This window comes from Aphanomyces astaci (genome assembly GCF_000520075.1).
Source record: "Aphanomyces astaci strain APO3 unplaced genomic scaffold supercont1.102, whole genome shotgun sequence".
NCBI lineage: Eukaryota > Oomycota > Saprolegniomycetes > Saprolegniales > Verrucalvaceae > Aphanomyces > Aphanomyces astaci.
In genome coordinates, this window is record NW_009798365.1 from 487 (window position 1) to 21,042 (window position 20,556).

The 20,556-nt window shown below is 47.4% G+C and overlaps 6 protein-coding genes across 12 annotated transcripts in view; 5 read left to right on the plus strand and 1 right to left on the minus strand.

The window, feature by feature from the left end:
• Positions 1-837: 837 nt before the first annotated feature.
• Positions 838-3,033, plus strand: H257_17258 (hypothetical protein). Its single transcript, XM_009845977.1, has 4 exons — positions 838-1,404; positions 1,463-1,581; positions 1,669-1,842; positions 2,216-3,033. Exons 1-4 carry the CDS (start codon positions 894-896, stop codon positions 2,990-2,992), a joined length of 1,581 nt encoding a protein of 526 aa, XP_009844279.1. The 5' UTR covers positions 838-893; the 3' UTR covers positions 2,993-3,033.
• A 1,394-nt stretch (positions 3,034-4,427) lies between these two features.
• Positions 4,428-9,816, minus strand: H257_17259 (hypothetical protein; the record flags this gene model as incomplete). The annotated part of the gene is made up of 9 exons (XM_009845978.1): positions 4,428-5,024; positions 5,524-6,753; positions 7,572-7,827; positions 8,112-8,503; positions 8,592-8,687; positions 8,745-9,067; positions 9,123-9,261; positions 9,317-9,673; positions 9,724-9,816. The coding sequence occupies 9 exons, from the start codon at positions 9,814-9,816 to the stop codon at positions 4,482-4,484; spliced, it is 3,429 nt and encodes a 1,142-aa protein (XP_009844280.1). The 3' UTR covers positions 4,428-4,481.
• A 437-nt stretch (positions 9,817-10,253) lies between these two features.
• On the plus strand, positions 10,254-11,323 carry H257_17260 (hypothetical protein). 3 transcript variants are annotated; one of them, XM_009845981.1, is made up of 4 exons: positions 10,254-10,517; positions 10,566-10,719; positions 10,773-10,878; positions 10,927-11,323. In XM_009845981.1, the coding sequence occupies exons 1-4, from the start codon at positions 10,318-10,320 to the stop codon at positions 11,265-11,267; spliced, it is 801 nt and encodes a 266-aa protein (XP_009844283.1). In that variant the 5' UTR covers positions 10,254-10,317; the 3' UTR covers positions 11,268-11,323. The 3 variants fall into 3 exon arrangements, with proteins under 3 accessions (XP_009844283.1, XP_009844281.1, XP_009844282.1); XM_009845979.1 differs by having other exon boundaries at positions 10,930-11,323; XM_009845980.1 differs by having other exon boundaries at positions 10,566-10,878.
• Positions 11,324-11,520: 197 nt separating this feature from the next.
• H257_17261 (hypothetical protein) lies at positions 11,521-12,909 on the plus strand. The gene is made up of 2 exons (XM_009845982.1): positions 11,521-12,208; positions 12,358-12,909. The coding sequence occupies exons 1-2, from the start codon at positions 11,582-11,584 to the stop codon at positions 12,820-12,822; spliced, it is 1,092 nt and encodes a 363-aa protein (XP_009844284.1). The 5' UTR covers positions 11,521-11,581; the 3' UTR covers positions 12,823-12,909.
• A 587-nt stretch (positions 12,910-13,496) lies between these two features.
• Positions 13,497-15,161, plus strand: H257_17262 (GTP-binding protein YchF). Its single transcript, XM_009845983.1, has 7 exons — positions 13,497-13,718; positions 13,771-13,966; positions 14,037-14,176; positions 14,232-14,335; positions 14,403-14,634; positions 14,751-14,873; positions 14,936-15,161. The coding sequence occupies exons 1-7, from the start codon at positions 13,501-13,503 to the stop codon at positions 15,114-15,116; spliced, it is 1,194 nt and encodes a 397-aa protein (XP_009844285.1). The 5' UTR covers positions 13,497-13,500; the 3' UTR covers positions 15,117-15,161.
• A 1,778-nt stretch (positions 15,162-16,939) lies between these two features.
• H257_17263 (hypothetical protein) overlaps positions 16,940-20,556 on the plus strand; it is an 8,917-nt gene continuing 5,300 nt past the window's right edge. For 2 of the 5 annotated variants that reach the window (XM_009845984.1, XM_009845985.1), the window contains exons 1-8: positions 16,940-17,013; positions 17,068-17,205; positions 17,253-17,581; positions 17,927-18,605; positions 18,650-18,698; positions 18,750-18,934; positions 18,991-19,116; positions 19,164-19,272. In XM_009845984.1, the coding sequence (XP_009844286.1) occupies positions 16,962-17,013; positions 17,068-17,205; positions 17,253-17,581; positions 17,927-18,605; positions 18,650-18,698; positions 18,750-18,934; positions 18,991-19,116; positions 19,164-19,272 (1,667 nt within the window). In that variant the 5' untranslated portion in view covers positions 16,940-16,961. Of the gene's footprint in view, positions 17,014-17,067; positions 17,206-17,227; positions 17,582-17,926; positions 18,606-18,649; positions 18,699-18,749; positions 18,935-18,990; positions 19,117-19,163; positions 19,273-19,336; positions 19,549-19,595; positions 19,782-19,834; positions 19,948-20,031; positions 20,159-20,214; positions 20,412-20,556 lie in introns of those variants that run through there. The other 3 variants (XM_009845987.1, XM_009845988.1, XM_009845986.1) reach the window with 2 other exon arrangements.

A 20,556-nucleotide genomic window follows, 5' to 3' on the forward strand; every position in this document is an offset into this window, starting at 1 on the left:
TGACTCCTTGCGCAGTACTCGGACAGCATGCGGTGCTGCCTTCAAAATACAGAAGCAACTTTTGTCCTTGGTTGCTAGACCTGACGCGGGCGTTCAGTGTCGCAGATGGAGCCTGTGAGGAAGGCCCGGTACAAGTGGTACACATTATCGCACTCGATCCAGTGGGAGCCCAACGCACGAAGCACGACATACCACTTCCGCATCCTGTGCATCGTCGTGGTTCAAGTCGTCGGAGTATTTGTTGTACAAGGCCCGTCTTCGTAGTGAAGATTGTTCACCAAGTGTCGGTGCTAACAGACTCGACGGGGCCACTTCATAGAGCTATCTATGTATATGCTGTAATGTTGTACTCTTGACACATGTACAGCTAGCTATAGGTGGATTAGAACTTGCGCTGTATCTAAACGACCCACCACAAATAACAAATCACATTGTTATTGCGTTAGCATTCACTTGTTCTTACTGTTAGCGCTCATTCGAACCCCAGAAGATAAGTTTAAGGGAATTACTGTAAACTACCGGTAGACGGTTTTGTGGATTCGGTACGAATTTCCAGACCCCGTCGAATTGAATCGACGCTATTGGCTAATCTGGATTTGATTGACTCTTGCAGAAAGGACAAATATATTCAACCAATCAGAACTCCGGCGTGATTCAATATTGATTACAGAGACAAACCACTCGGATAGCGAATTCACAATACTTTAATCAAGTCGGGAAACAACTAAGATACATATCATTGGTGCGATTGTAGCAGTTTCGCAGATTTGAAACTGAATCTGCACGACCTCTACATAATAAAATAAACTCACGAAGGATCCAACATGGATTTAGGTGGGAAATAAAAATATTATTCTGAGGACTCGTCGATACTACTACACAACAAACAGGTCATGTCTCCTCCAACGAACATGTCCAGGTTCGCCACGGCGCGGCAATCCTCGTATGGCACCCTGCCAGTGCCGTCCGTCTTCACCAAGAAGCGCGCCAGCTTTAGCCTGCTGGCAGCTATCATTGTGACGGGGGCATGTCTGTCTATCTTGCTGTGCGTGGCAACCTCGCCGGTGAGCTGGTCGTCGTCGCCGCCGAGAATGCGTTTGGCTGCCGAGTCGGTGGTTCCCCTCACTTCGGCGCAGCTGATCCAGCCGAGACAGATCCATCTTGCGTACGCCGGAGCTACGCCTGGTACCGGCATGACCGTGTCCTGGGCTTCGTATCGCCGAGTGAACGACAGCACGCTGTGGGTGGGCACATCCCCCACAGACCTCACTCTTGCCACCGTGGCCGCCGAAACCGTGTCTTACTACGCCGACGACGTGTACTCGCTCTTCACCTACCACGCCACATTGACCGGCCTGACGCCTCGAAGCAAGTACTTCTACCGCGTCGGGAGCGCATCTGATGGTATGTTTGCATGCATCCATTCATTCGACACGGATCCAAATCTGCGATACGGTTGTAGCGTCGAATGTGTCCCCAGTGTACCACTTTCACACGGCCCGAGAGCCCCGCGACGACGACGATACTTCGTTTGAGATTGCCGTGTATGCGGATTTTGGCGAACGAAACGCCCAAGACACGGTATATATATATATATATATATTGCCAAAATATTTATTTTTTATTTTTTCAATTTTGCATATATTAATTACGTGGAGATAATATTAGGTGTCGCTCTTACTCGGGTTAAAAGAACGATTCGACTTTATCTGGCATGTGGGCGATATCAGTTATGCCGACAATGCCTTTCACACGTTAAATGCCGACACTGCTGCCTTGGGCTTTGTATACGAAAAAGCTTATAATGCCTGGATGGACGCATTAGGTCCTGCCATGAGTCAGGTAAATATATATATATATATATCTTCATGGCCGCGAATTTGAACAATTTTTAAAAAAATATTGCAATCGATAGCATTTGGGTGCTTGGTTACTATATGCTGACATATATAAATCGATATAAAACGAAGTCGAACGTTTGATTATGTTGCGTATATGATATATATTCAAGCAATCGTTTTCGTTCCGTCCGACAGGACATCCAGAGGTCGCACATTACCTCACCATACATGTTTCAAATATATACATATATATTCTTACCTCCTCTTTGAAAAAGGCACTTTCGATCAGAATAATATATTATGATTGAACTTCAATTTTACTGTAGTATACTCAAACCAACCTCTTTTCATATATATATATATATATTTTTTAGGTTCCGTACATGACCACCGTGGGCAACCACGAAGCCGAGTGCTACTCGCCCATTTGCTTGTACTCGCCCGAAAAGCAAGCGCAGCTGAGCAACTATTCTGCTTACAACGCTCGCTTCCGGATGCCATCCGGAGACTCGCACGGCGCGGCCAATATGTGGTATTCGTGGTCTCACGGGTTCGTGCACTTCATCTCTGTGAGTTCCGAGACCGATTACGACGGCGCGCCAACCAACAACAAGGGCACAAAGGTTCGGAATGGTGGATTTGGCGACCAGTTGGCGTGGTTACAAGCTGATTTGGCCCGAGTGAACCGAAGCGAAACCCCGTGGGTTATACTGGGCTCCCATCGGCCAATATATGGACTTAAGGTGTACAAGCCGAACGGGGACCCTAAAACCAAGCATCGGGCGCTGCTAAATGCGTTTGAACCGCTGCTTCTCAAGTACAAAGTGGACGCAGTTGTGTCGGGGCACCAGCATGCTTATGAACGGCACTTACCCATCGCATACAATGAACCAGTGGTTGCGGGGGTGAGTGCCGACAAGGCGGTGTACGAATCGCCCCGTGCCCCGGTGTACATTGTCTCGGGCAGTTGCGGATCCACGGGCGGCCATGAACCGTATGTGGATGTGGCCGCCCAGACGTGGAATGTCATGTATGACAATGTACATTTTGGCATTTCGACGCTCAAAGTCAACAAGACCGCGCTGGAATGGTCCTTTGTGCACGCGGCGGACGGAGCCATAATCGACCGCTTTGTCATGACTAAACAATAGACTCATAAAGTATCACTGTGTGCTTGTATACATATTCGAAGGGCAGGGCTAATCGTTTTGGCGAATCTGCAAAAGTCTCATATCCCACGAAAAAATAGACTAAAGTATTGTCGATTTGATACAAATTTGGGGTGCAATCGAATCACGCCCGATCCACAATCGATCTGATTGGTTGAATTTCATTGAGAAGGTTTTGATTGGTTAATAATTTTGAGCTTATCTGAGGTAGCCAATCAAATCGATTTAAATTCCAACGAGGACCCCCACGCCACAACACAATGAAATTTTTCACTCGAAAGCGCCAAAATCGAAATATTCCAATTTTCGAGATGTTTGGACCGATTTGGTCCAACTTTTATATGGAGGTGGTTGGTTTGTGCTCACGTTAACAGTAAAGTCTTGCACTTCAATCGGAAATCGAACTATTTTTCCATACTTCAACTATCATCATCCACACAACTTTGTATCTACTATTGTAACTTTTCTTGGAAAAACAGCCAATTTATGCCATTTTTCATCCACATCGACCATAAAAACAATTGGAGCGACTTGGTGAATAACCAATGGAGCAGAAGAATATAGCCAATCGCATTGCAGGAAATTATCATGCATGTCAAATTAGTGTGTGACTTGAATCAGTGTCTACATTTTTATACAGATGGAACATCATCTGAAATATACTAACTTACTACACCATTTTTCGTTCAAGTTCAGGTGTTTTCCGGTATAATTCGTACCACGCACAACTGATTCACGCCATGTGCGTTATGTTCGCCAACCATTCTATATATTTCGTCCAGACCCTACTTCGTTGCAGTATATTTCGACAAATGTCCAGTATGTGTCACCCCACAGCTGGTATATTTCATACATTGTTCAATATACTTCAAATGATGTTGCAACTATTTCGATAAATCGACGTAGTTACGGGTATTTTCGGTAGAGAGGTCGAATCTACCGAAAATACCAAATTTAGGTCGAAAGCACAATATCTATGATTTAGACAAGTATCCACCCATCACCTGCGATTTACTAGTACTAGTACTTGATTTGCTTGGAAAAAATCGATGAAACATCATTTGAAATATATTGAACAACATGTGAAATATACTGGTTGTGGGGTGACATATACTGACATATACTGGACATTTGTCGAAATATACTGCAACGAAGTAGGGTCTGGACGAAATATATAGAATGGTTGGCGAACATAACGCACATGGCGTGAATCAGTTGTGCGTGGTACGAATTATACCGGAAAACACCTGAACTTGAACGAAAAATGGTATGACTGCAACAGTAGCATGAGGGATTTCAAACCAAGTACAACCACGGGTACAAGATGGGAGTGATCAACCAACACTCTCGAGTGTTCAAATGTACTTGTAGAAACGATATGTACAAAATAGGTTCATTCGAACCTTGCTACATAACGTGATGTTAGGATTCCAGATGTATATATTATACTATACATATATACTTGTTGGGTTTATAATGTGTTGGTGGTCCGTCGTCGTTTGGCCAGTGTCTTGTGCTGGTTGGGTGTCGGGGGTGTATACTTGGTCAGGTACATTCGAGGCACGTTCTTGTCTCGACACCCAAGCACGTACTCTATATCGTACGTGATCATCCCAGTGTCAGGTGTGTCGTGTCTGGCTTTGACACGACCAACTCCCCCAGGTTTATTGATCCCCGCCCATAGCCGAGGCAACACGTCCACCGTGTCTCCCACTTGAAACACTTGGTTTTCATGCCGAGGTTCTTTTGCTGGTATCACGGGGGTCTTGGTCGCCTTTTCTTCTACTACTTCTGGTACTTCTACTGGTACTTTTACTGGTGGTTGGGTCTTGTCGTCTTGTGGTTTCGACACTCGTTGCTGTTTGTGCTCTTGTATGAACTTTCGCTTGGTTGTTTGAAGATGAGGCGGCAAATCCACAGACGCTTGGGTGGCGGCATCCGCAAGTTTCAAGTGTTTGGGGCACCATCCACAAAAGGTCGGATGGGTGGTCAGTAGCCCCGCCACAAACGCACACTATATAACGGTTAGTCTCAACTGGAGCCAGCAGAGGCATAGAAAATATAGTAAACGAATAAATCAACAAATAGTGTGTCAAATCCGTTCCTATGTATGTATGTGGACGGACCTCCCAGTAGAAAATCGAATATGAATCTATTTTAGAATGTCCTAGCCAATCATTTTACACACACTAGTGATAAAGTTGACCCTATCTTCGATTACCATAGTTGGCCCACACACAAAGTACATCTAAAAATATGTACACCATACATTGAAGAAGCTTAAAATCCCTGACAACAAATCGATTCTCAAATCAATTCGCACAAATTTCAGCCAAAACGACGATCTACTAGTATATATGGACACAAAACAGAAGAATCGAACCAACCAATTCGAGTGCAGGAACAGCATTCACCACTAAATAGTGTATGGCTTCAATTAGTGTGAATTCAGAACACCAAATCCAGAGTTTTTAGAAAAGGCTCGCCCAGTGTCACACATATATGTGATGTACCTGCACGTGCATGGGTTTGGTGCACTTTTTGGCGTGGCATTGGATCTTGTTGACGCCCGTGGACGTTTTGCACAAGGCGCACACGAGTGTTCTGCGACGAGGTGGGATATTCGCCACGCCAAACCCCATCGCATGTTCAAAGTACGTTTCCGGCGTGTACAACAAGCACATGATGTGCGCTTTGTGGCCGCAAGACGTCGCAGCCAAGTCCCCGCCTGAGACACCGCACAGAACGCACACATGGCCCGTGGATTCGGAAATCGACGCAAACAGCGGGTTCAACCGCTCCTCTTCTTCTTCTTCTTGTTCTTGTACTGGAGCATGTTGGTCGCCAAGGGGTTTCGGGGTTTCGGGGTTTCGGGGTTCGTCGTCTTGTTCTTCATCGTCTGACGAGTCGTTCATATTGTCGTGTTGGTGCTGGAGATTGATCAGTTGGTTGTACGTGACTTCCACTTGACTGGCTACAAGCCTCTCCAGTTTGGTATCGTACAGATCCTTTCGCTCTTTCGAGAGTTTCTCCATCACGGGTGTCAGTTGCGCCTGAATGCCGGCCTCCAATTGGTCCAGACGGCCTTGGCAGATCTCCAGTTCCCGCAGAATCTCATCTTCTTCCATCATCGTCTCGTCTTGACCCACGACTGCCGTCACCACCACCTGTCCATACATGGCTTCTCTTACTGTAGTATCGTTCTTGTTGTTTGTGATTTCTTGGAGCGTTTCTTCTTCATCACGAATCACTTGTTGAAATGTCAAGTGGAACCCGTCGTCCTGTGCCCTCCTCTGGACGCTCGGGTGGTGTTGAATGTAGGCGGTATATTCGGCATAGACGGTCCATCGTTCAATCTCGTCCTCCTCTTGTTGGTTCACAGATGCATTCATGTTGACAGGATTGTCTTCCGACACGGGTGTAATGTACTGCCTCTCCACGCCCTTTTCCGCCCCCCCCAGAATGTACGCAATGTCGTACATCATCTGCCCATCGACCACGTGCTTGGCTTTGATCCGACCCGTCCCGCCCAGCTTGTTGATACCCGGCCACGTCCGCGCCGCCACTTGGACCATGTCGCCTTCGTCCAGCGGGGGATGTATGAGAATGTTGGTCATGTTCTTCGCTTGCATGGATACGCGGCGGTGGCGGCGCACCACGGGCGGGACTGCGTACCCTAACGCGGGAACATGACGCGAGTCGGCCGTGTTTTGGAAATACGCCCGAAAGTACTTGATCGATGGCTATAGTAACAAAGTCAATATATCGACGACGGTGGTTTGCACGATATTGGAGATCACGTGTCAAATATATAGTATGCCAGGAGGGAAAGATATATATATATATTTCGCCATTCGTGAAAATAGCAGCCAATCCACGTCATCATATACACCACATGTCGACAGAGTTTACCAGATTTGAACAGATTAGTTGATTCGAATTTAGAGGGACAGTACACCAAATCCACCAATCCAGAAACCATCGAAATCGTCCCAACTTTTACATACCAAACTACTGTCAGGACAACAATATCGACCGATGGAATTGTTTGGTGAAACAATATATGGTTATTCTAAACTGGAGAGACATGGAAAAGAAATCATGAATGAATCGACACACAACCATATCAAATGTACACAAGAGAATCGGCAAAAGGATTTATCGAGCCAATCAGATTGCAGGAAAAACCCCGAAACCCCGAAATATCTCATTAGTGGGATACCTACATTCGTGGAATATCACCACAGAACCAACTTCTACGTCCAAAAGTCAATCCTACAAAGAAGATTCGATAAACGATGGGACGAATCATCCCCACACCTAGTCCATCTATTGGGTAAACTGACAATATTGTGGATTCGACCACATGTCCAGCCCCGTTGAATAATCGAATCACAAATCGACACTCATCCAATTTTGAGTAGATTTGATTGGCGCTTACAGAAAAAAGTATATTTTCCACCAATCAAAACTCCATATTGGTTCGCTAAAGCACGCGATTTCGGACGTTGTTTATACCAAATATATATGATATCCAATATGCATTAAAAGCTCAATGTACCTTGGCAGAGACGGGGGAAAAGTACACGTCGGCCATCTCTTGCCACACGGGCACCATGGCGAGTTTGCCGTCGCTTCGAAGAAACCCCCACGGCCAATCAACGTCGTCCGTGTTACAAGTCCTCGCTCGTCGAAGCCACACTTGAACAGAGTGTTGGTCGGGGTTTTGGGGTAGGATGGTCGAGCTAAGCTGGGCAGGCGTGACGCCGCCGCCTTCTTCCAGCGAAACGTTGTTGATTGCCACGACTTGGTCTCCCCTACAAAAAAAACCCAAGTCAAAATCCTATTGTCGTGATATGGTCAAGTCGATTCAAAATTGGAGTGGGTTTGGGTTCTCAATCGAATAGGCATAAGAAGAATCACCAAATCGGCAGACAATCGATAGACCAATCGAAACCCAGAAAACACGAATCAAATGCACTCTTCAACACCGAATTGGTGTGTGACTGAAATTAGTGTGATCCTGGTCAACAAATCACTCGATAGATGTGGCGAATCAGTTCACACAAGTCATCCAAATATCCTATATATGGTTGGGTACTTTTGAATGAGGCCAGAGTCCACGGCGCCGCGCAGGAGCGGGTTCGATACGTCCTGGATCGTCCAAGGAGGATTCTTCCCAGACTCGTCCGAGTAGGCAAAGTCCATGCCGAGGGGGAGCTGGGGCAGAACAACCAGCACCAGATTGTCGTCGGACGCGGTTGGGTTCGCAGGGACAAATACTTGGGCGAGGTGTTTCGACGGTCGAAACGTGGAAAATGACGACGACGGGGGATGGCTCATGGGAAGGGGGGTTCGGGGTTTCGGGGGTTCGGGGTTTCGGGGTTTCGGGGTTTCGGGGTTTCGGGGTTTCGGGGTTTCGGGGTTTCGGGGGGTCGGGGGTTCGGGGGTTCGGGGTTTCGGGGTGGTTGCCACTCGGTTTGGTTGCGGATCCTTTTTTGAGTTTTGTTTTGGGCGGTTTCGACGATGGTGTAGTACTAGTACTAGTACTACTAGTAGTAGTAGTTGGGGCTGCTGGCACTTCAGTCACTGGTTCAGACAGCCACTGTTGAATATTCCGCTGCACTTTGGTATCCGTGGTAGTAGTCTTGGTTGTTTCTGGCTGGGTTGGACAAACCTACACACGTTGTGCTGCTGAATTTCCGGGGGTTGGGGGTTTCGGGGTTAGTATTACCTGGTTGAGGGGTAGTGGACGACGGAGGTGGTGGGTTGGACACAGGCTCGTGTACGACGTCCCAGTGCCACTGGTATCGTGAAACGTAACGCCATGCTCCAGCGCACATTGGACGTGGTAGCTGGCGGTGCACTTGGGGTGCGCGCACTGGGCACACGCGCCCTTGTTGGGTTGTTTGCAAAACATGCACTTGAGCTTCCGCCGGGGTTTGAGCGCGTCGAGTCCGACGACGTTGTGGTGGAGAAAGTACAGTTCCGGGAGGTAGATCGCGCACGACATGTGGACCCATGTGTTGGGAACATGCGACGGCATGAGCGCCCCGCCTAATCATCATGAGCCAAGGCTGACACATAGATAGATGGAGGGAATGGAGGGTACCTTTGAGGTGGCAAGCGCGGCATTTGCCGACGGGTTCCCATGTCTCGGCCGGCGCGACCCGCTGGACGTCGCAAAAGTTGCAGAACCACGACGACTCGGGCACGTGTGGGATGGAATAGCATGACTCGTGGACAGCAACCTAATGGGAAAAAAATTCGTCAGAAAGGACATGCACGACGACGACGACGACATACGTCGCATTCGTCGCAGATGACGATGCAGTCGTTCACGAACGATTCCTCGCCCCAGCATACGTTGCACCGAATGACCGGTGTCTTGTCGGGGACTTCCTCAATGACCATGGACGTATCGATGTCGCGATCGATGCTGCTCGGACTACTCATGCTTCCTTGCTCGTCGTCCGTGATCACGGGAACGTCCAACGTCGACGGGACTGAGACGTAGTACGACAGCTCCTGTTTCAGTAGACTCACGCTGGGCAAAAGGTACGAGTACGTGGCCTTGGTGTGCGGAGTCGCAAGGATGTACTCTTCCACGACGTTGATCGCATTCAAGACCAGAGCCTGGTCTTCGTCCGTGTCCGGTGACGCCTACACATGGGACCCCATCAAGTTCATGCTTCATCGGGGAGCATGCGTACCACAAGAAGTCCTTGGATGGCTTCGATATAGTCCATTAGATCCGCATCCTGCACGGAGAAGTTGAAGAGAGCATGGTCGCATAGCGCATCCATGATGGCCAATCCGAATATGCGCGGCAAAAGGGCAATCTCGTGGCCGGAAGTATGCAATTCGGAAGGATCCTCTCAAAACTTATATTTTCAAGCCAATCACAGGTCCTCCCTCCGTGGAGGTTCGCCAATAAACTCATTTAAACGTGTTCGGTTAATCCTGTGTACTACGTAGTAGTACATGGAGCGTTAATGTGTTTTTATTATTAGCGCAAATGGGTCTTACTACTTACTTAATACGTCATTTCTTCTGCCGCAATGAGAACATCCGAAGCATTTGTGAATCGCCTATCCACGGCATTCGTTATACATGACCTTAGTTACTCTGGAGTAGTACTACTACGTAGTACTAGTAGTACTAAGCGCGAAGGTACTGTAGTTGTTCCTGTTGATGAGTCCTGTCAAGCATCCACTTTGGTAGCCAAGGGCAGTTGAAGTTCGATCGATTTCAGGGTTTTTATTTTGTCAAAATTAAATACCTCTCTAGATGCATACAACATCGAGATGATTATAATATATGACGAGAAAAGAGCGGGTTTTAAAAATACTCCTGGCAAAATAACGGCACCATTTTTCAGGTCCCTCAAACAAGTTCCGACGATTATGGCCGCCAAGCAGCCACCGCAGAAAGACCTCGTCGGCCGACCGCTCGTTCCCTTCTTCACCGACGAAGGCCATGTGAACGCTTCCCTACAAGTATCCAGGTACGATCATCCTCATGATGACCATCCCATCCCATGGACATGGCGTAGGGAGATGGCACACGAACCCATGGAAGTCGACGCGCGGGTGTGGAATGCGGCGCAGGGCTACTTTGAATACCCCGACCATCAGGCAGCATCACCTTCCCTACCTACTGTGAAAGTGAAACCGACCGGCTGCCTGTTATTAACCCCGCAACGTTTGGTATGTCTCTCCCATCATGTGTTGTTTCCCTCACACGATCGATGGTGATGCAGGGAACTTCGATCAAAGACGTGCGCAGTCAATCACGAGAAAAGACGCCACCACCGGCACCTCTTGCCACCCCTCTCCCGTCCTCTCCTTCTCCACAGCAACAGACAGGTACCTGCATCTAATCGCACGACTCCGTCGAGCTTATCATGAGAGTAGCAGCCCCATCCAAGAAGAAGGGCAAGAAATCCAGCCCGAACAACGACAAACAGTCCGCCAAGACAACCAAGCCCGCTGTATCTGAATCCAAGTGGGCGTGGAGTGCGTTCCAGAACTCGCCGGACCCCAAGTCGCTGCCGATTCCGCCGTTTCTGTCGCCGCCGACCCTATCGCATGAACCGGAACCGACGCCTGTGATGGCGCCGCTGACGTTGGGCGACAAGAAGCCGCCGTCCAAACCGCCCAATCCACCCCAAGTGACCATCTTGCAGCGGCCCAAGCCCAAGGAAGAGCAGTTGACCCTTCAACTGCGCAAGATGCTCAACATTCGCGATGCCTAGAATAATGAACAGGCGATAAATACGCAAATATAACTGAGTCATAGCATTACTGTGAACTGGCACTTTTGTATGTGATTCATACTAGGAATCGTATGGGATAATAGAACCAAACTATAAAAATTGTCTGGACGACAATTTAATTTGTTCACATTATTTCGTGTCACAAATCTCAAATGCAGAAATATAATTGGTTTGTGTATGTATTCTCTTACTGTTTGTATACTACGATGATAACGAGGAAATATAAAATTATCGGCTTTCATTTGCCGTAATACTGTATTGTATTTCGCTCTGCTCGTGCACAGCTCTCCATCATGCCGAAACCCAAGCGGCAACTGACCGGCGTGGCGAAGGACAAGTACAGGATCCCCAAGGAAGAGATCTTGTACCTCAAGCGGGTGATCTTCGACATGGAGAACAACCGGAGCCGCTTGCAGCAAGCCAGGGAGCATGCGCAGTACCACGATACCCCACTGTCGTGGACCCATGTGGCGGCCGCCCTCAAAGCGGACATGCTCGATTTGTCGTACGTGAACCGAGGTCTCAAGAAGTCCATTCAGATGCATACCCAGACGGCGAACTTGTTGTCATTGTGGGTGTCGCATCAGTCTCTCCACGCACCAAAGCCGACTACCACCCGCGAGACATGGCAGAGCAGTCACTTGATGCTGGGCGACCCAGCGCTCCGCAAGACAGCGTGCGAGTGGATCTCCAAGCAAATGGTTCACAACACCCCCCAGGCCATGGCCGACATTCCGTTCCCTTTCGACGCAGACGACCAGATCCACGTGCACGTCCTCGACGACGACGACGGCGTTGTGCGCACCAAGGTCATGGCTCAGTTCATGCTGCCCTTTCCGCGGGACCAAGTCACGAACGCAGTATGGACGGCCGAAGGATCCTTCTGCGCCACCCAGCTCGACGTGTTTGACTGCAACACGGTACACTTGAACATTCGTTTTTGATTGGTCAATTCAAGTCGTTTCAAGCGTTGTGATTGGTCCATCCGACTCGTGACGAACCTTCTTCGAATAGTATTGGTCTTTTTTCTTTCTGGTTCATTCGAATCATTTGTTCTTTTCATCCGTAGTACATTTGGGATGCCCGGATGACGTACGTCAAGGAAGACGTGGGCCACGGCCCCCGCCGCATCCAGCTCAAGACACTGAGCTACCTCAGTTCAACAACGTCTGACGAATCGATTATGACGCTGCGCACGATCGTCCAGGACGACGCACACCCGACGGACAAGAAGACGTGGCTCATGGAAACCAAGATGTGGATCGTCATGGAGCAGTGGGGGCCTCAATATACCCGCGTGCGGACCTTCTTCACCATGACTCAGCCTTTCACGAAGCGAGGGTTTGTATCGGTCGAAGAGTACGCTCGTTTTCAACGGAACGTTCCCATTGAGTACCCCGTTGATACGAAAGCACTGCTCCGTCAAGTCAAGCAACGCAGCTACGATGGACACATGGAACAGCGGCGGCAGTGGAAGGAGCATGTCCTTCGAGCGTTGTGGCACCAACAACAACAAAGCTTGCCATCGACTTGATCAACGTTATGAACGTTTGTGTTAGTTTTATTCGCCTTTAACTTCCAAATTTGTGTCTATGGAATCAATATCGAATCACGCTAGCGTTCGGATTGGTTGAATGTACTTGTCCTTTCTGTAAGAGCCAATCAAATCCACGCAAAATTAGATTAGCCAATAGGGTCGATTCGTGATTCGATCCGGCGGCGAGATATTTGTACCGAATCCACATATATCACCAGTACAAGTATTAATTATAACGGGGGATACTACCGGTATATTGCTGGTGAAACCTCCGAAAGTTGATGTAATTATGGAAGTACGTACTAGTAGTAATTGATTGGTTGGATGAACTTCTCACCATTCCCTTACGATCACTGTTAGTACTACTACTAGTATATTACAGTACCACAACCATAGTTTACAGTTACTGTTGGTAGTATTGGCTCTTGTTATGAATACAAAGTAGTACTACAACAATAAAGTCATTAGCACGACAACAGTCCCAAATGACGATATATTTCGATAATTCGCTCCGTACGTTGTGTTTATGGTGTCAATATGTTCACAATTGGTGAGATATTGCGTCCAAATTCTGAAAAAAACGCCGTTCGAAACACCAGGGTCCGAATTAACCTTGAACTTTGTATGCCCGATGGTTGGGTGGTTGTGTCTGCTACCAGCATTTCGTAATTCCCGATGCCTCCGAAAAAGCAAGCCACTGAGGACAGCGCCGCCGCGCGCTTCGGCCGCGTCCGCAACAACCTCAAGATGGGCCTGGTGGGTCTGCCCAACGTCGGCAAGTCGTCTCTGTTCAACCTGCTCACGGCGCAGAGTGTCGCGGCGGAGAACTTTCCCTTCTGCACCATCGACCCCAACGAAGCTCGCTGTGCGGTCCCCGATGAACGCTACGAATGGTGCCGTCCTATATCTAGTCATTCACCACTCTCATGCTGCTGCATGTACCAGGTTGTGCAAGGTCTGGCAGCCGCCGAGCGAATACCCGGCGTACCTCCAATGCACAGACATTGCCGGGTTGATCCGCGGCGCGTCGGAAGGCGCCGGCCTCGGCAATGCCTTTCTGTCGCATATCCAAGCCGTGGACGGGATCTTCCATGTGATTCGCGCGTTCGAGAGTGAAGAGGTCGTGCACGTCGACGACACGGTACGGAAATCTATTCCGTTGATCCTTTCGACATGAAGGGATGTTGCCTCATCGCGTGATCGATGGGAAGGTCGACCCGATTCGCGATTTGGAAACGATCCAAGGCGAGTTGTGCAAGAAGGATCTGTCGTATGTCCTGGCGCAGCGCAAGGCCCGTGAGACGGACGTCCGCAAGAACCCGACGATGAAGTTGCCGCCTCTATTTTTCACGTACGGGGAAATTTTCCCCTTCATTTCATCACACGAAATGGGATTCTTCCTATAGGGTCATGGACACGGTGCAAGAATTGCTCGAAGCGAACAAGTCCATCGCATCCAAGAACGACTGGACCGCCCCCGAAGTCGACAAGATCAACGAGTTGATTCCTGGTACGAACAACCCCGAAACCCCGGAACCCCGAAACCCCCGATTTTTTAATTTTACATTAATTTGTAGCGGCGATCACGACCAAACCCATCATCTACCTGGTCAACTTGACCAAGCGCGACTTTATCCGCAAGGGAAACAAGTGGCTGGTTCCCATCAAGCAATGGGTCGATTCCCACGGCGGCGGCGTCATGATTCCGTTTTCCGTCGAGTTTGAACAGGAACTGTGGGACCAGCGAAAGGTCAACAAGGAATTTGTCCCCGAAGTCCCATCCGTGCTGCCCCGTATCATCAAAGTCGGGTAGGATTTTTCCCAATCTAGGATACTTATGCTGTGGGAATCTCATATATCTATGTATATATATGTATATATGAGATTATATATATATATATATATAAATATATATATAAATGTAGATACAAGCAATTGAACTTGATGTATTACTTCACGGCCGGTGACAAAGAAGTGCGTTGCTGGACGTTGCGCAAGGGAGCCACGGCGCCACAAGCCGCCGGTGTCATTCATTCGGATTTCGAACGGTATACAATATTTGAAAGAATTAATATATATTTTTAATATTCTTGGTAATAATGAATATTAGGGGATTCATCAAAGCCGAAGTGGTGGGGTTTGAAGACTTTAAAACGTTGTCGGAAGGGGATAAGAAGGGCATGAGTAAAGTAAAAGCCGCGGGAAAGTACCGCCAAGAAGGCAAGACTTACGTCGTCCAAGATGGAGACATCATTTACTTTCAATTCAACGTCACCAACAAGAAAAAGTAAACCGAGCTAATACATTCATTCGTGGGGTTCAAATAATATTCAAATGGAACAAATATACTGAAACCCTGGCAATATTGCAATATTCTGGTCCAAAACGCCATGTTAGGGCCGAATTCAATAAATTTGATCAACATTGAAACATGTCTTGCTTGAAGAGTTTTAACCCAAATTCAATAATTCCACGTGGGATTTACTCGTTGAATAGGTCCAAAACGCCGTCTTACAAAATGGACCTTTTACCTCCATTTTTAAAAATGGTTTTTTGTTTTTGGGTTAATCCCATTTTGCGAGAAAATGCAATATTAATTTTGAAATGTTACCAGACGCACCCTAAACCCCACTGAAACCCTAAAAATATAAAAGTGCCTCATAACGTTATTGTGTATTTCACCCAAATTTGGTCCACAATATTTTTAATAAGTTCAACTTACTCTGATACGGAAATACATTGTAACCCAATATGGCACACAGAAATAAATTCAAAGAGAATGAGTTATCCGAACAGTAGCGAAGACGCGAAAATCTGAAGCTCATAATATCACTTTTGCATTTGACATCATGAGCTCAAAATGCAAGAAATACGATCAGGCCGCTATGGAAGCCGCGATCGAAGCCTGTGACAATGGCTCCAGCATTGCTGCCGCCGCGAAACTGCACGATGAACATCGCACGACCTTGCTGTAACATTTAAAAAATAATATTGCATTTTCTGGCAAAATGGGATTAACCAAAATGCCAATTTTAAAATGGAGGTAAAAGGTCCATTTTGTAATATGGCGTTTTGGGTCTCTTCAACGAGTAAATCCCACGTGGAATTATTGGATTTGGGTTAAAACTCGACAAGCCAGACAAGTTTCAATTTTGACCAGATTTGTTGAATTCGGCTCCAAAATGCCTGAATATTCCAATTTTTCCGGTTACCAGACGCACCCTAAACCTAATACGTATACGTATAGTACATGATATTCCTGCAATAGTTTTCATTCCATCATGCCATCCAGGGGTCACTTCAAAATATGTTGCAAATACTTCGAATTATATATTTTCTCACCCCCATTTGAAAAGGGAATTAATTCTCTGTCAGAGGATATAATTTGACATATAATTTTTCCATGGCACCCAGAGCGGTCTGAAAAATAGTGTAGCTGTCACCGGTACTGTTGGAATCTCACACGAATGGAACGAATTTCATTTATTTGAACGATAAGTAAAATTGTTTTACAAACTACTGCAAACTTAGTTATGAAGGACAGGTATTGTCCTTTTACCCAAAATTTGGACTTTTGTGCTGAATCGCCAAATCTTTCGATCGATGGTCAACTAATTGAAGTCACAAACTATTTCGACGCTGAAGATGGTTTTCCTGCAATCTGATTGGCTAAATCCTATTGCTGATTGCTCCAGTTTTGAATAAACACAACAAAATATCGTCAAATCGATTCGAAGCTGAAAACTGCAGAATCGATTGCCTTTTAACAGTAAGAGATTGGATTATAGTGAACCGCGTAAGCCAATCAAATCACGTCCTGTCCAATTTCTGCCAATCCAATCCTACTATTTGTAAAGTATAGGTACAGGCTTAAATTAGGTCAATTGGATTCGAATGCTAACGTGATTTGGCGAAATCACTCGCAAGTATACGTGCAGTTGAAACTTAAATTTGGTAGCCACACAAACACTAGCTGTTGTTTGAAAAGATGCCATGATATTTCTGAAAAGTTGCGAAACTTGGGGGTTTCTGATATTTTCTGCCAATAATATTATTATCGGTAGCAGAAACTGACGAATTTGTACAACCGTAACTGGAAGTGGTTGCATTGGCAGTTTCACTGTAGGGCTGGCGCGATGTGGGTGTATCTGGCCACAGGCTTCCTGCTGCTCGTAGCCGTCGGTCATGGTAGCATTCCCCCACTAGTATCCGAATCACTTGAATCCCATCAAACTACCGTAGGGGCTCCACCAACACTTGTTTCTGACATTACGACGGCGTTGGTGCAGTCCACTCGATGCACTCCCACGTCAACCTCCACTGCTTGTTTGGCGTACGAGCGCTGTAAATCCACGCATCGGTGTGCCCGGGGGGACGAAGGTACCTACTACTAACAACAACCCAATATTTACGACACTTTACATTAGAGTACACGATCGCTCAAGCGAAATTGGAGGCCTTCGACCAGACTTATGCACAAGGCAGTCGCGAGCAGGTTCCACTAGTGAACGACTTTGAAGACTGGAAAACAGGCGTACACCACTGGACGGTTCCGTTGGATTGGAAAGCCCCAGTACAGTTCAATTTGGACACGTTTGCACTTCCCATATTGGGATCGTTGGAGTTAACCGCAGGCACCATTTACATCGACACGACCGCCGCCGTCATCTCTGGCGACGTATCGTTCCAAGGGCTGCTGCTGCAAACCCCCCACCGGACAGTCGTAGCAGTGTTCAACTTTCTCACCTTGCGGTTGGTACGTGACCCAGATCTATTTTTAGAACGTCATTGAACTATCACACTAATTGATGCCATACACCAATTACATATGGCTGATTGGCTTAATAAATCCATTCACCTTATCTGTTTTCGAGACGTTTAACCAGTTCACCCTGGCATTATGATATGAATGAAGAGTGCTGCTACTAGAAACTATGTCCAAATCGTTGAGCTGAGATTCACCCCTATAAATGTATTATATCCCTATAAATGTATTATATCCCTATAAATGTATTATATCCCTATAAATGTATTATATCCCTATACATGTATTATATCCCTATATATGTATTATATCCCTATAAACGTAATATATCCATAGGGATCGAATGTTCAGGTGAAACTCAAAGGCACTCACGCGTTGAGTTTGCTCTGTCGCAGTAGCATCGTAATCAACACGGCACTCGCGAGTTCGCCGGGGACGTTGGGGGGGTTTCCGGGGGGCGGGGGTTTGTCCCAGCACAACATGAATGGCCCAGGCAGCTCCAGCCTCCGCGTGTATTCCCATACCATTCGTACCTCTGGGCAATTGGACCCGACTGTGCAGGAGATCCAAACGAGCGTGGCACTGGGACAAACCATGCGTGGGACATTCACCTTGTCCGACGGATTCCGGGTCACTGGACGCATTCCGTACGACGCCAGTGCGCAGGACATGACCGCCTTTTTGGAGATTGGCCTTGGAACGGGCAGCGTTCGAGTGACCCGAGTGGGCCATGACGTGGCAGCCCACGGGCGCACCTGGCGGGTCACGTTCTTGACAGCGTTGGGCAATGTCCCGTTGCTCGCCCCCACGTCGTACCTGACGGGGCTCAAGTCCACCGTACAAACAAGGCTCGTGACAGTGGGAAACCAATTGAGTGGGGGGTTTTACCTCCAGTTTTGGGACAAACTGTCGACGTTTTTGCCATATAATATCACTGCTACCGACTTGGAACACGCCCTCCAAACGTCTTTCCGCGGGTTTATTAACTCTGTGACTGTCGTTAAGGACATCCCTAGTACGTACTAGTTATTGGTTAGTAGATACTAACCGGATGCATAGCGTCGATCGAACGCGGATGCACGTGGCATATTCAAATGACCACGACAAGGTAAGAGGATATATTTATGTCAATATATTTTAGTGATATTAATATATATAGAGGAAATATATCTCCAACCAGCCCCACGGCACCCGTGACCAACGACCCGCTAACGTTTATGACAGCAAGTATTGCCGAGGTCGTTGTGGATCCAGTGACCCAAATCTCCACCTCGAAACCGCTTCTGATTGGACAAGGCGCTCAAGTGACCATTTCTGACACCTCTGGGTTCTCCCTGGCTTACGGTATGTCGATTTATAGTCAAAAAAATTGGGAATAATCCCCATTTTCATTTTCATAGGCGGGAAGGGCGGGGTACTGGACGCAAAAGGCGACTTGGTGGGAGGTAGTGGGGGTGGAGGCGGGGGAAATTACCCCACTGACGTTCAACAATTCCCAAGACCTATCTATGGGGGTGCTGGCGGAGGTATCAACACTGAGACTTATTCCCCTCAATAACGAGTCTTTTGCTAGGGGCAATATATGTGGCTGCCGTGAATGACATCACATTTGGTCCCAATGCATCCATCTCGGTGAATGGCCAAGCTGGCGAAAATGGCATTTTTGCAGGCGGCGGCGGCAGGTAAACACACCATAGTAAAGATTGGGAAATAGGATTTGTCCCAAACAAAAGATGTGTACTCTAGTGGGGGCTCCCTCGTAATTTCCAGTGGCACAAGCATCCACGTGATGGGCACGTTATCGGCGAAAGGGGGTTTGGGGGGAAAAGGTACCCGAAGTCCCGGGGAAGACGGATCCGACGGGGAAATTTCCCTTTATGCACACTCCGTGGCATATTCTGGAACCGGGGGGGTCTACTGCAATACACTTCGTACGGATGTGCAAACCCAATTGCAGAGTACGTCTACTCCATATATATATAACTGTATAAACGAATGTACGTAGTCACCACGGACCCATTGATTGGCGCGGCCCAAACCTCCAAGTCTTTATACATAGCCAAAAGCGTAATAGACCAAATCCCGACTTTGGAAGGACCGAGTTTTTACATGTTCCCGAGCCAGCCCACCAGAATCTCGTATTTCATTCGTCTGGGGTCGGTCCGACAAGGCTCACTGCAGACCAATCGAGGTACGTAAAATATTAGTTATTGGGGTTTCTAATGCTTATGAATTCAATCCTAGGGGGACTCTTCGGCCTGCACGACTCTGCAGACCCCACGTTGTTTATCGTGGGCATTGGAATGCTAGATGGCGCGTTTACGTACTCAACAAATGCGCGAGGGTTTCCCCTCCAGGTATTTATTCCCTACAGGAACAGATACACTATGACATGCTTAAACCTCCCATGATTGATATCCTAACTGCGTGCTGTAAATTAGCCGCTGCTCCCGGTCGTCCATGCATTTCAATGGTATCAATTCGACATTTTTCTCAACTGGAGTACATGGCAGTTGGAAATCCGAGTCAACGGCGTCACGTCCGTGTCCCACGTCCCGTTCGTTGCAGGTACTATACTACTTCACCTATATATATATAAATATATATTATACCATTCTCATTAGAAACCGTGGATTTGGTGGGGTTGTATACTTATGACGCCATGCAAACGTGGTGGGATGAACTATATGTTGGCGTGGACCACACGATGGCCTTCCGCTGCCCCGTTGTGAGCAATGGCAAAGTCACAGTCGCCCAGCCTCGGCAGCGGCCACTGTGGTCGCCTTCGGTTGTGGGCCCTCCTACTCAATATACCCCACCGGTAATCCTATAATACATATATTCATATATATTGATGAACATGCTTCAAAGTATTATATTTGACAAGTTCGTATAAATATGATGAATATATTATATCTGACAGACCTATAATATATATATATATATATCATATACTTCGAAGTATA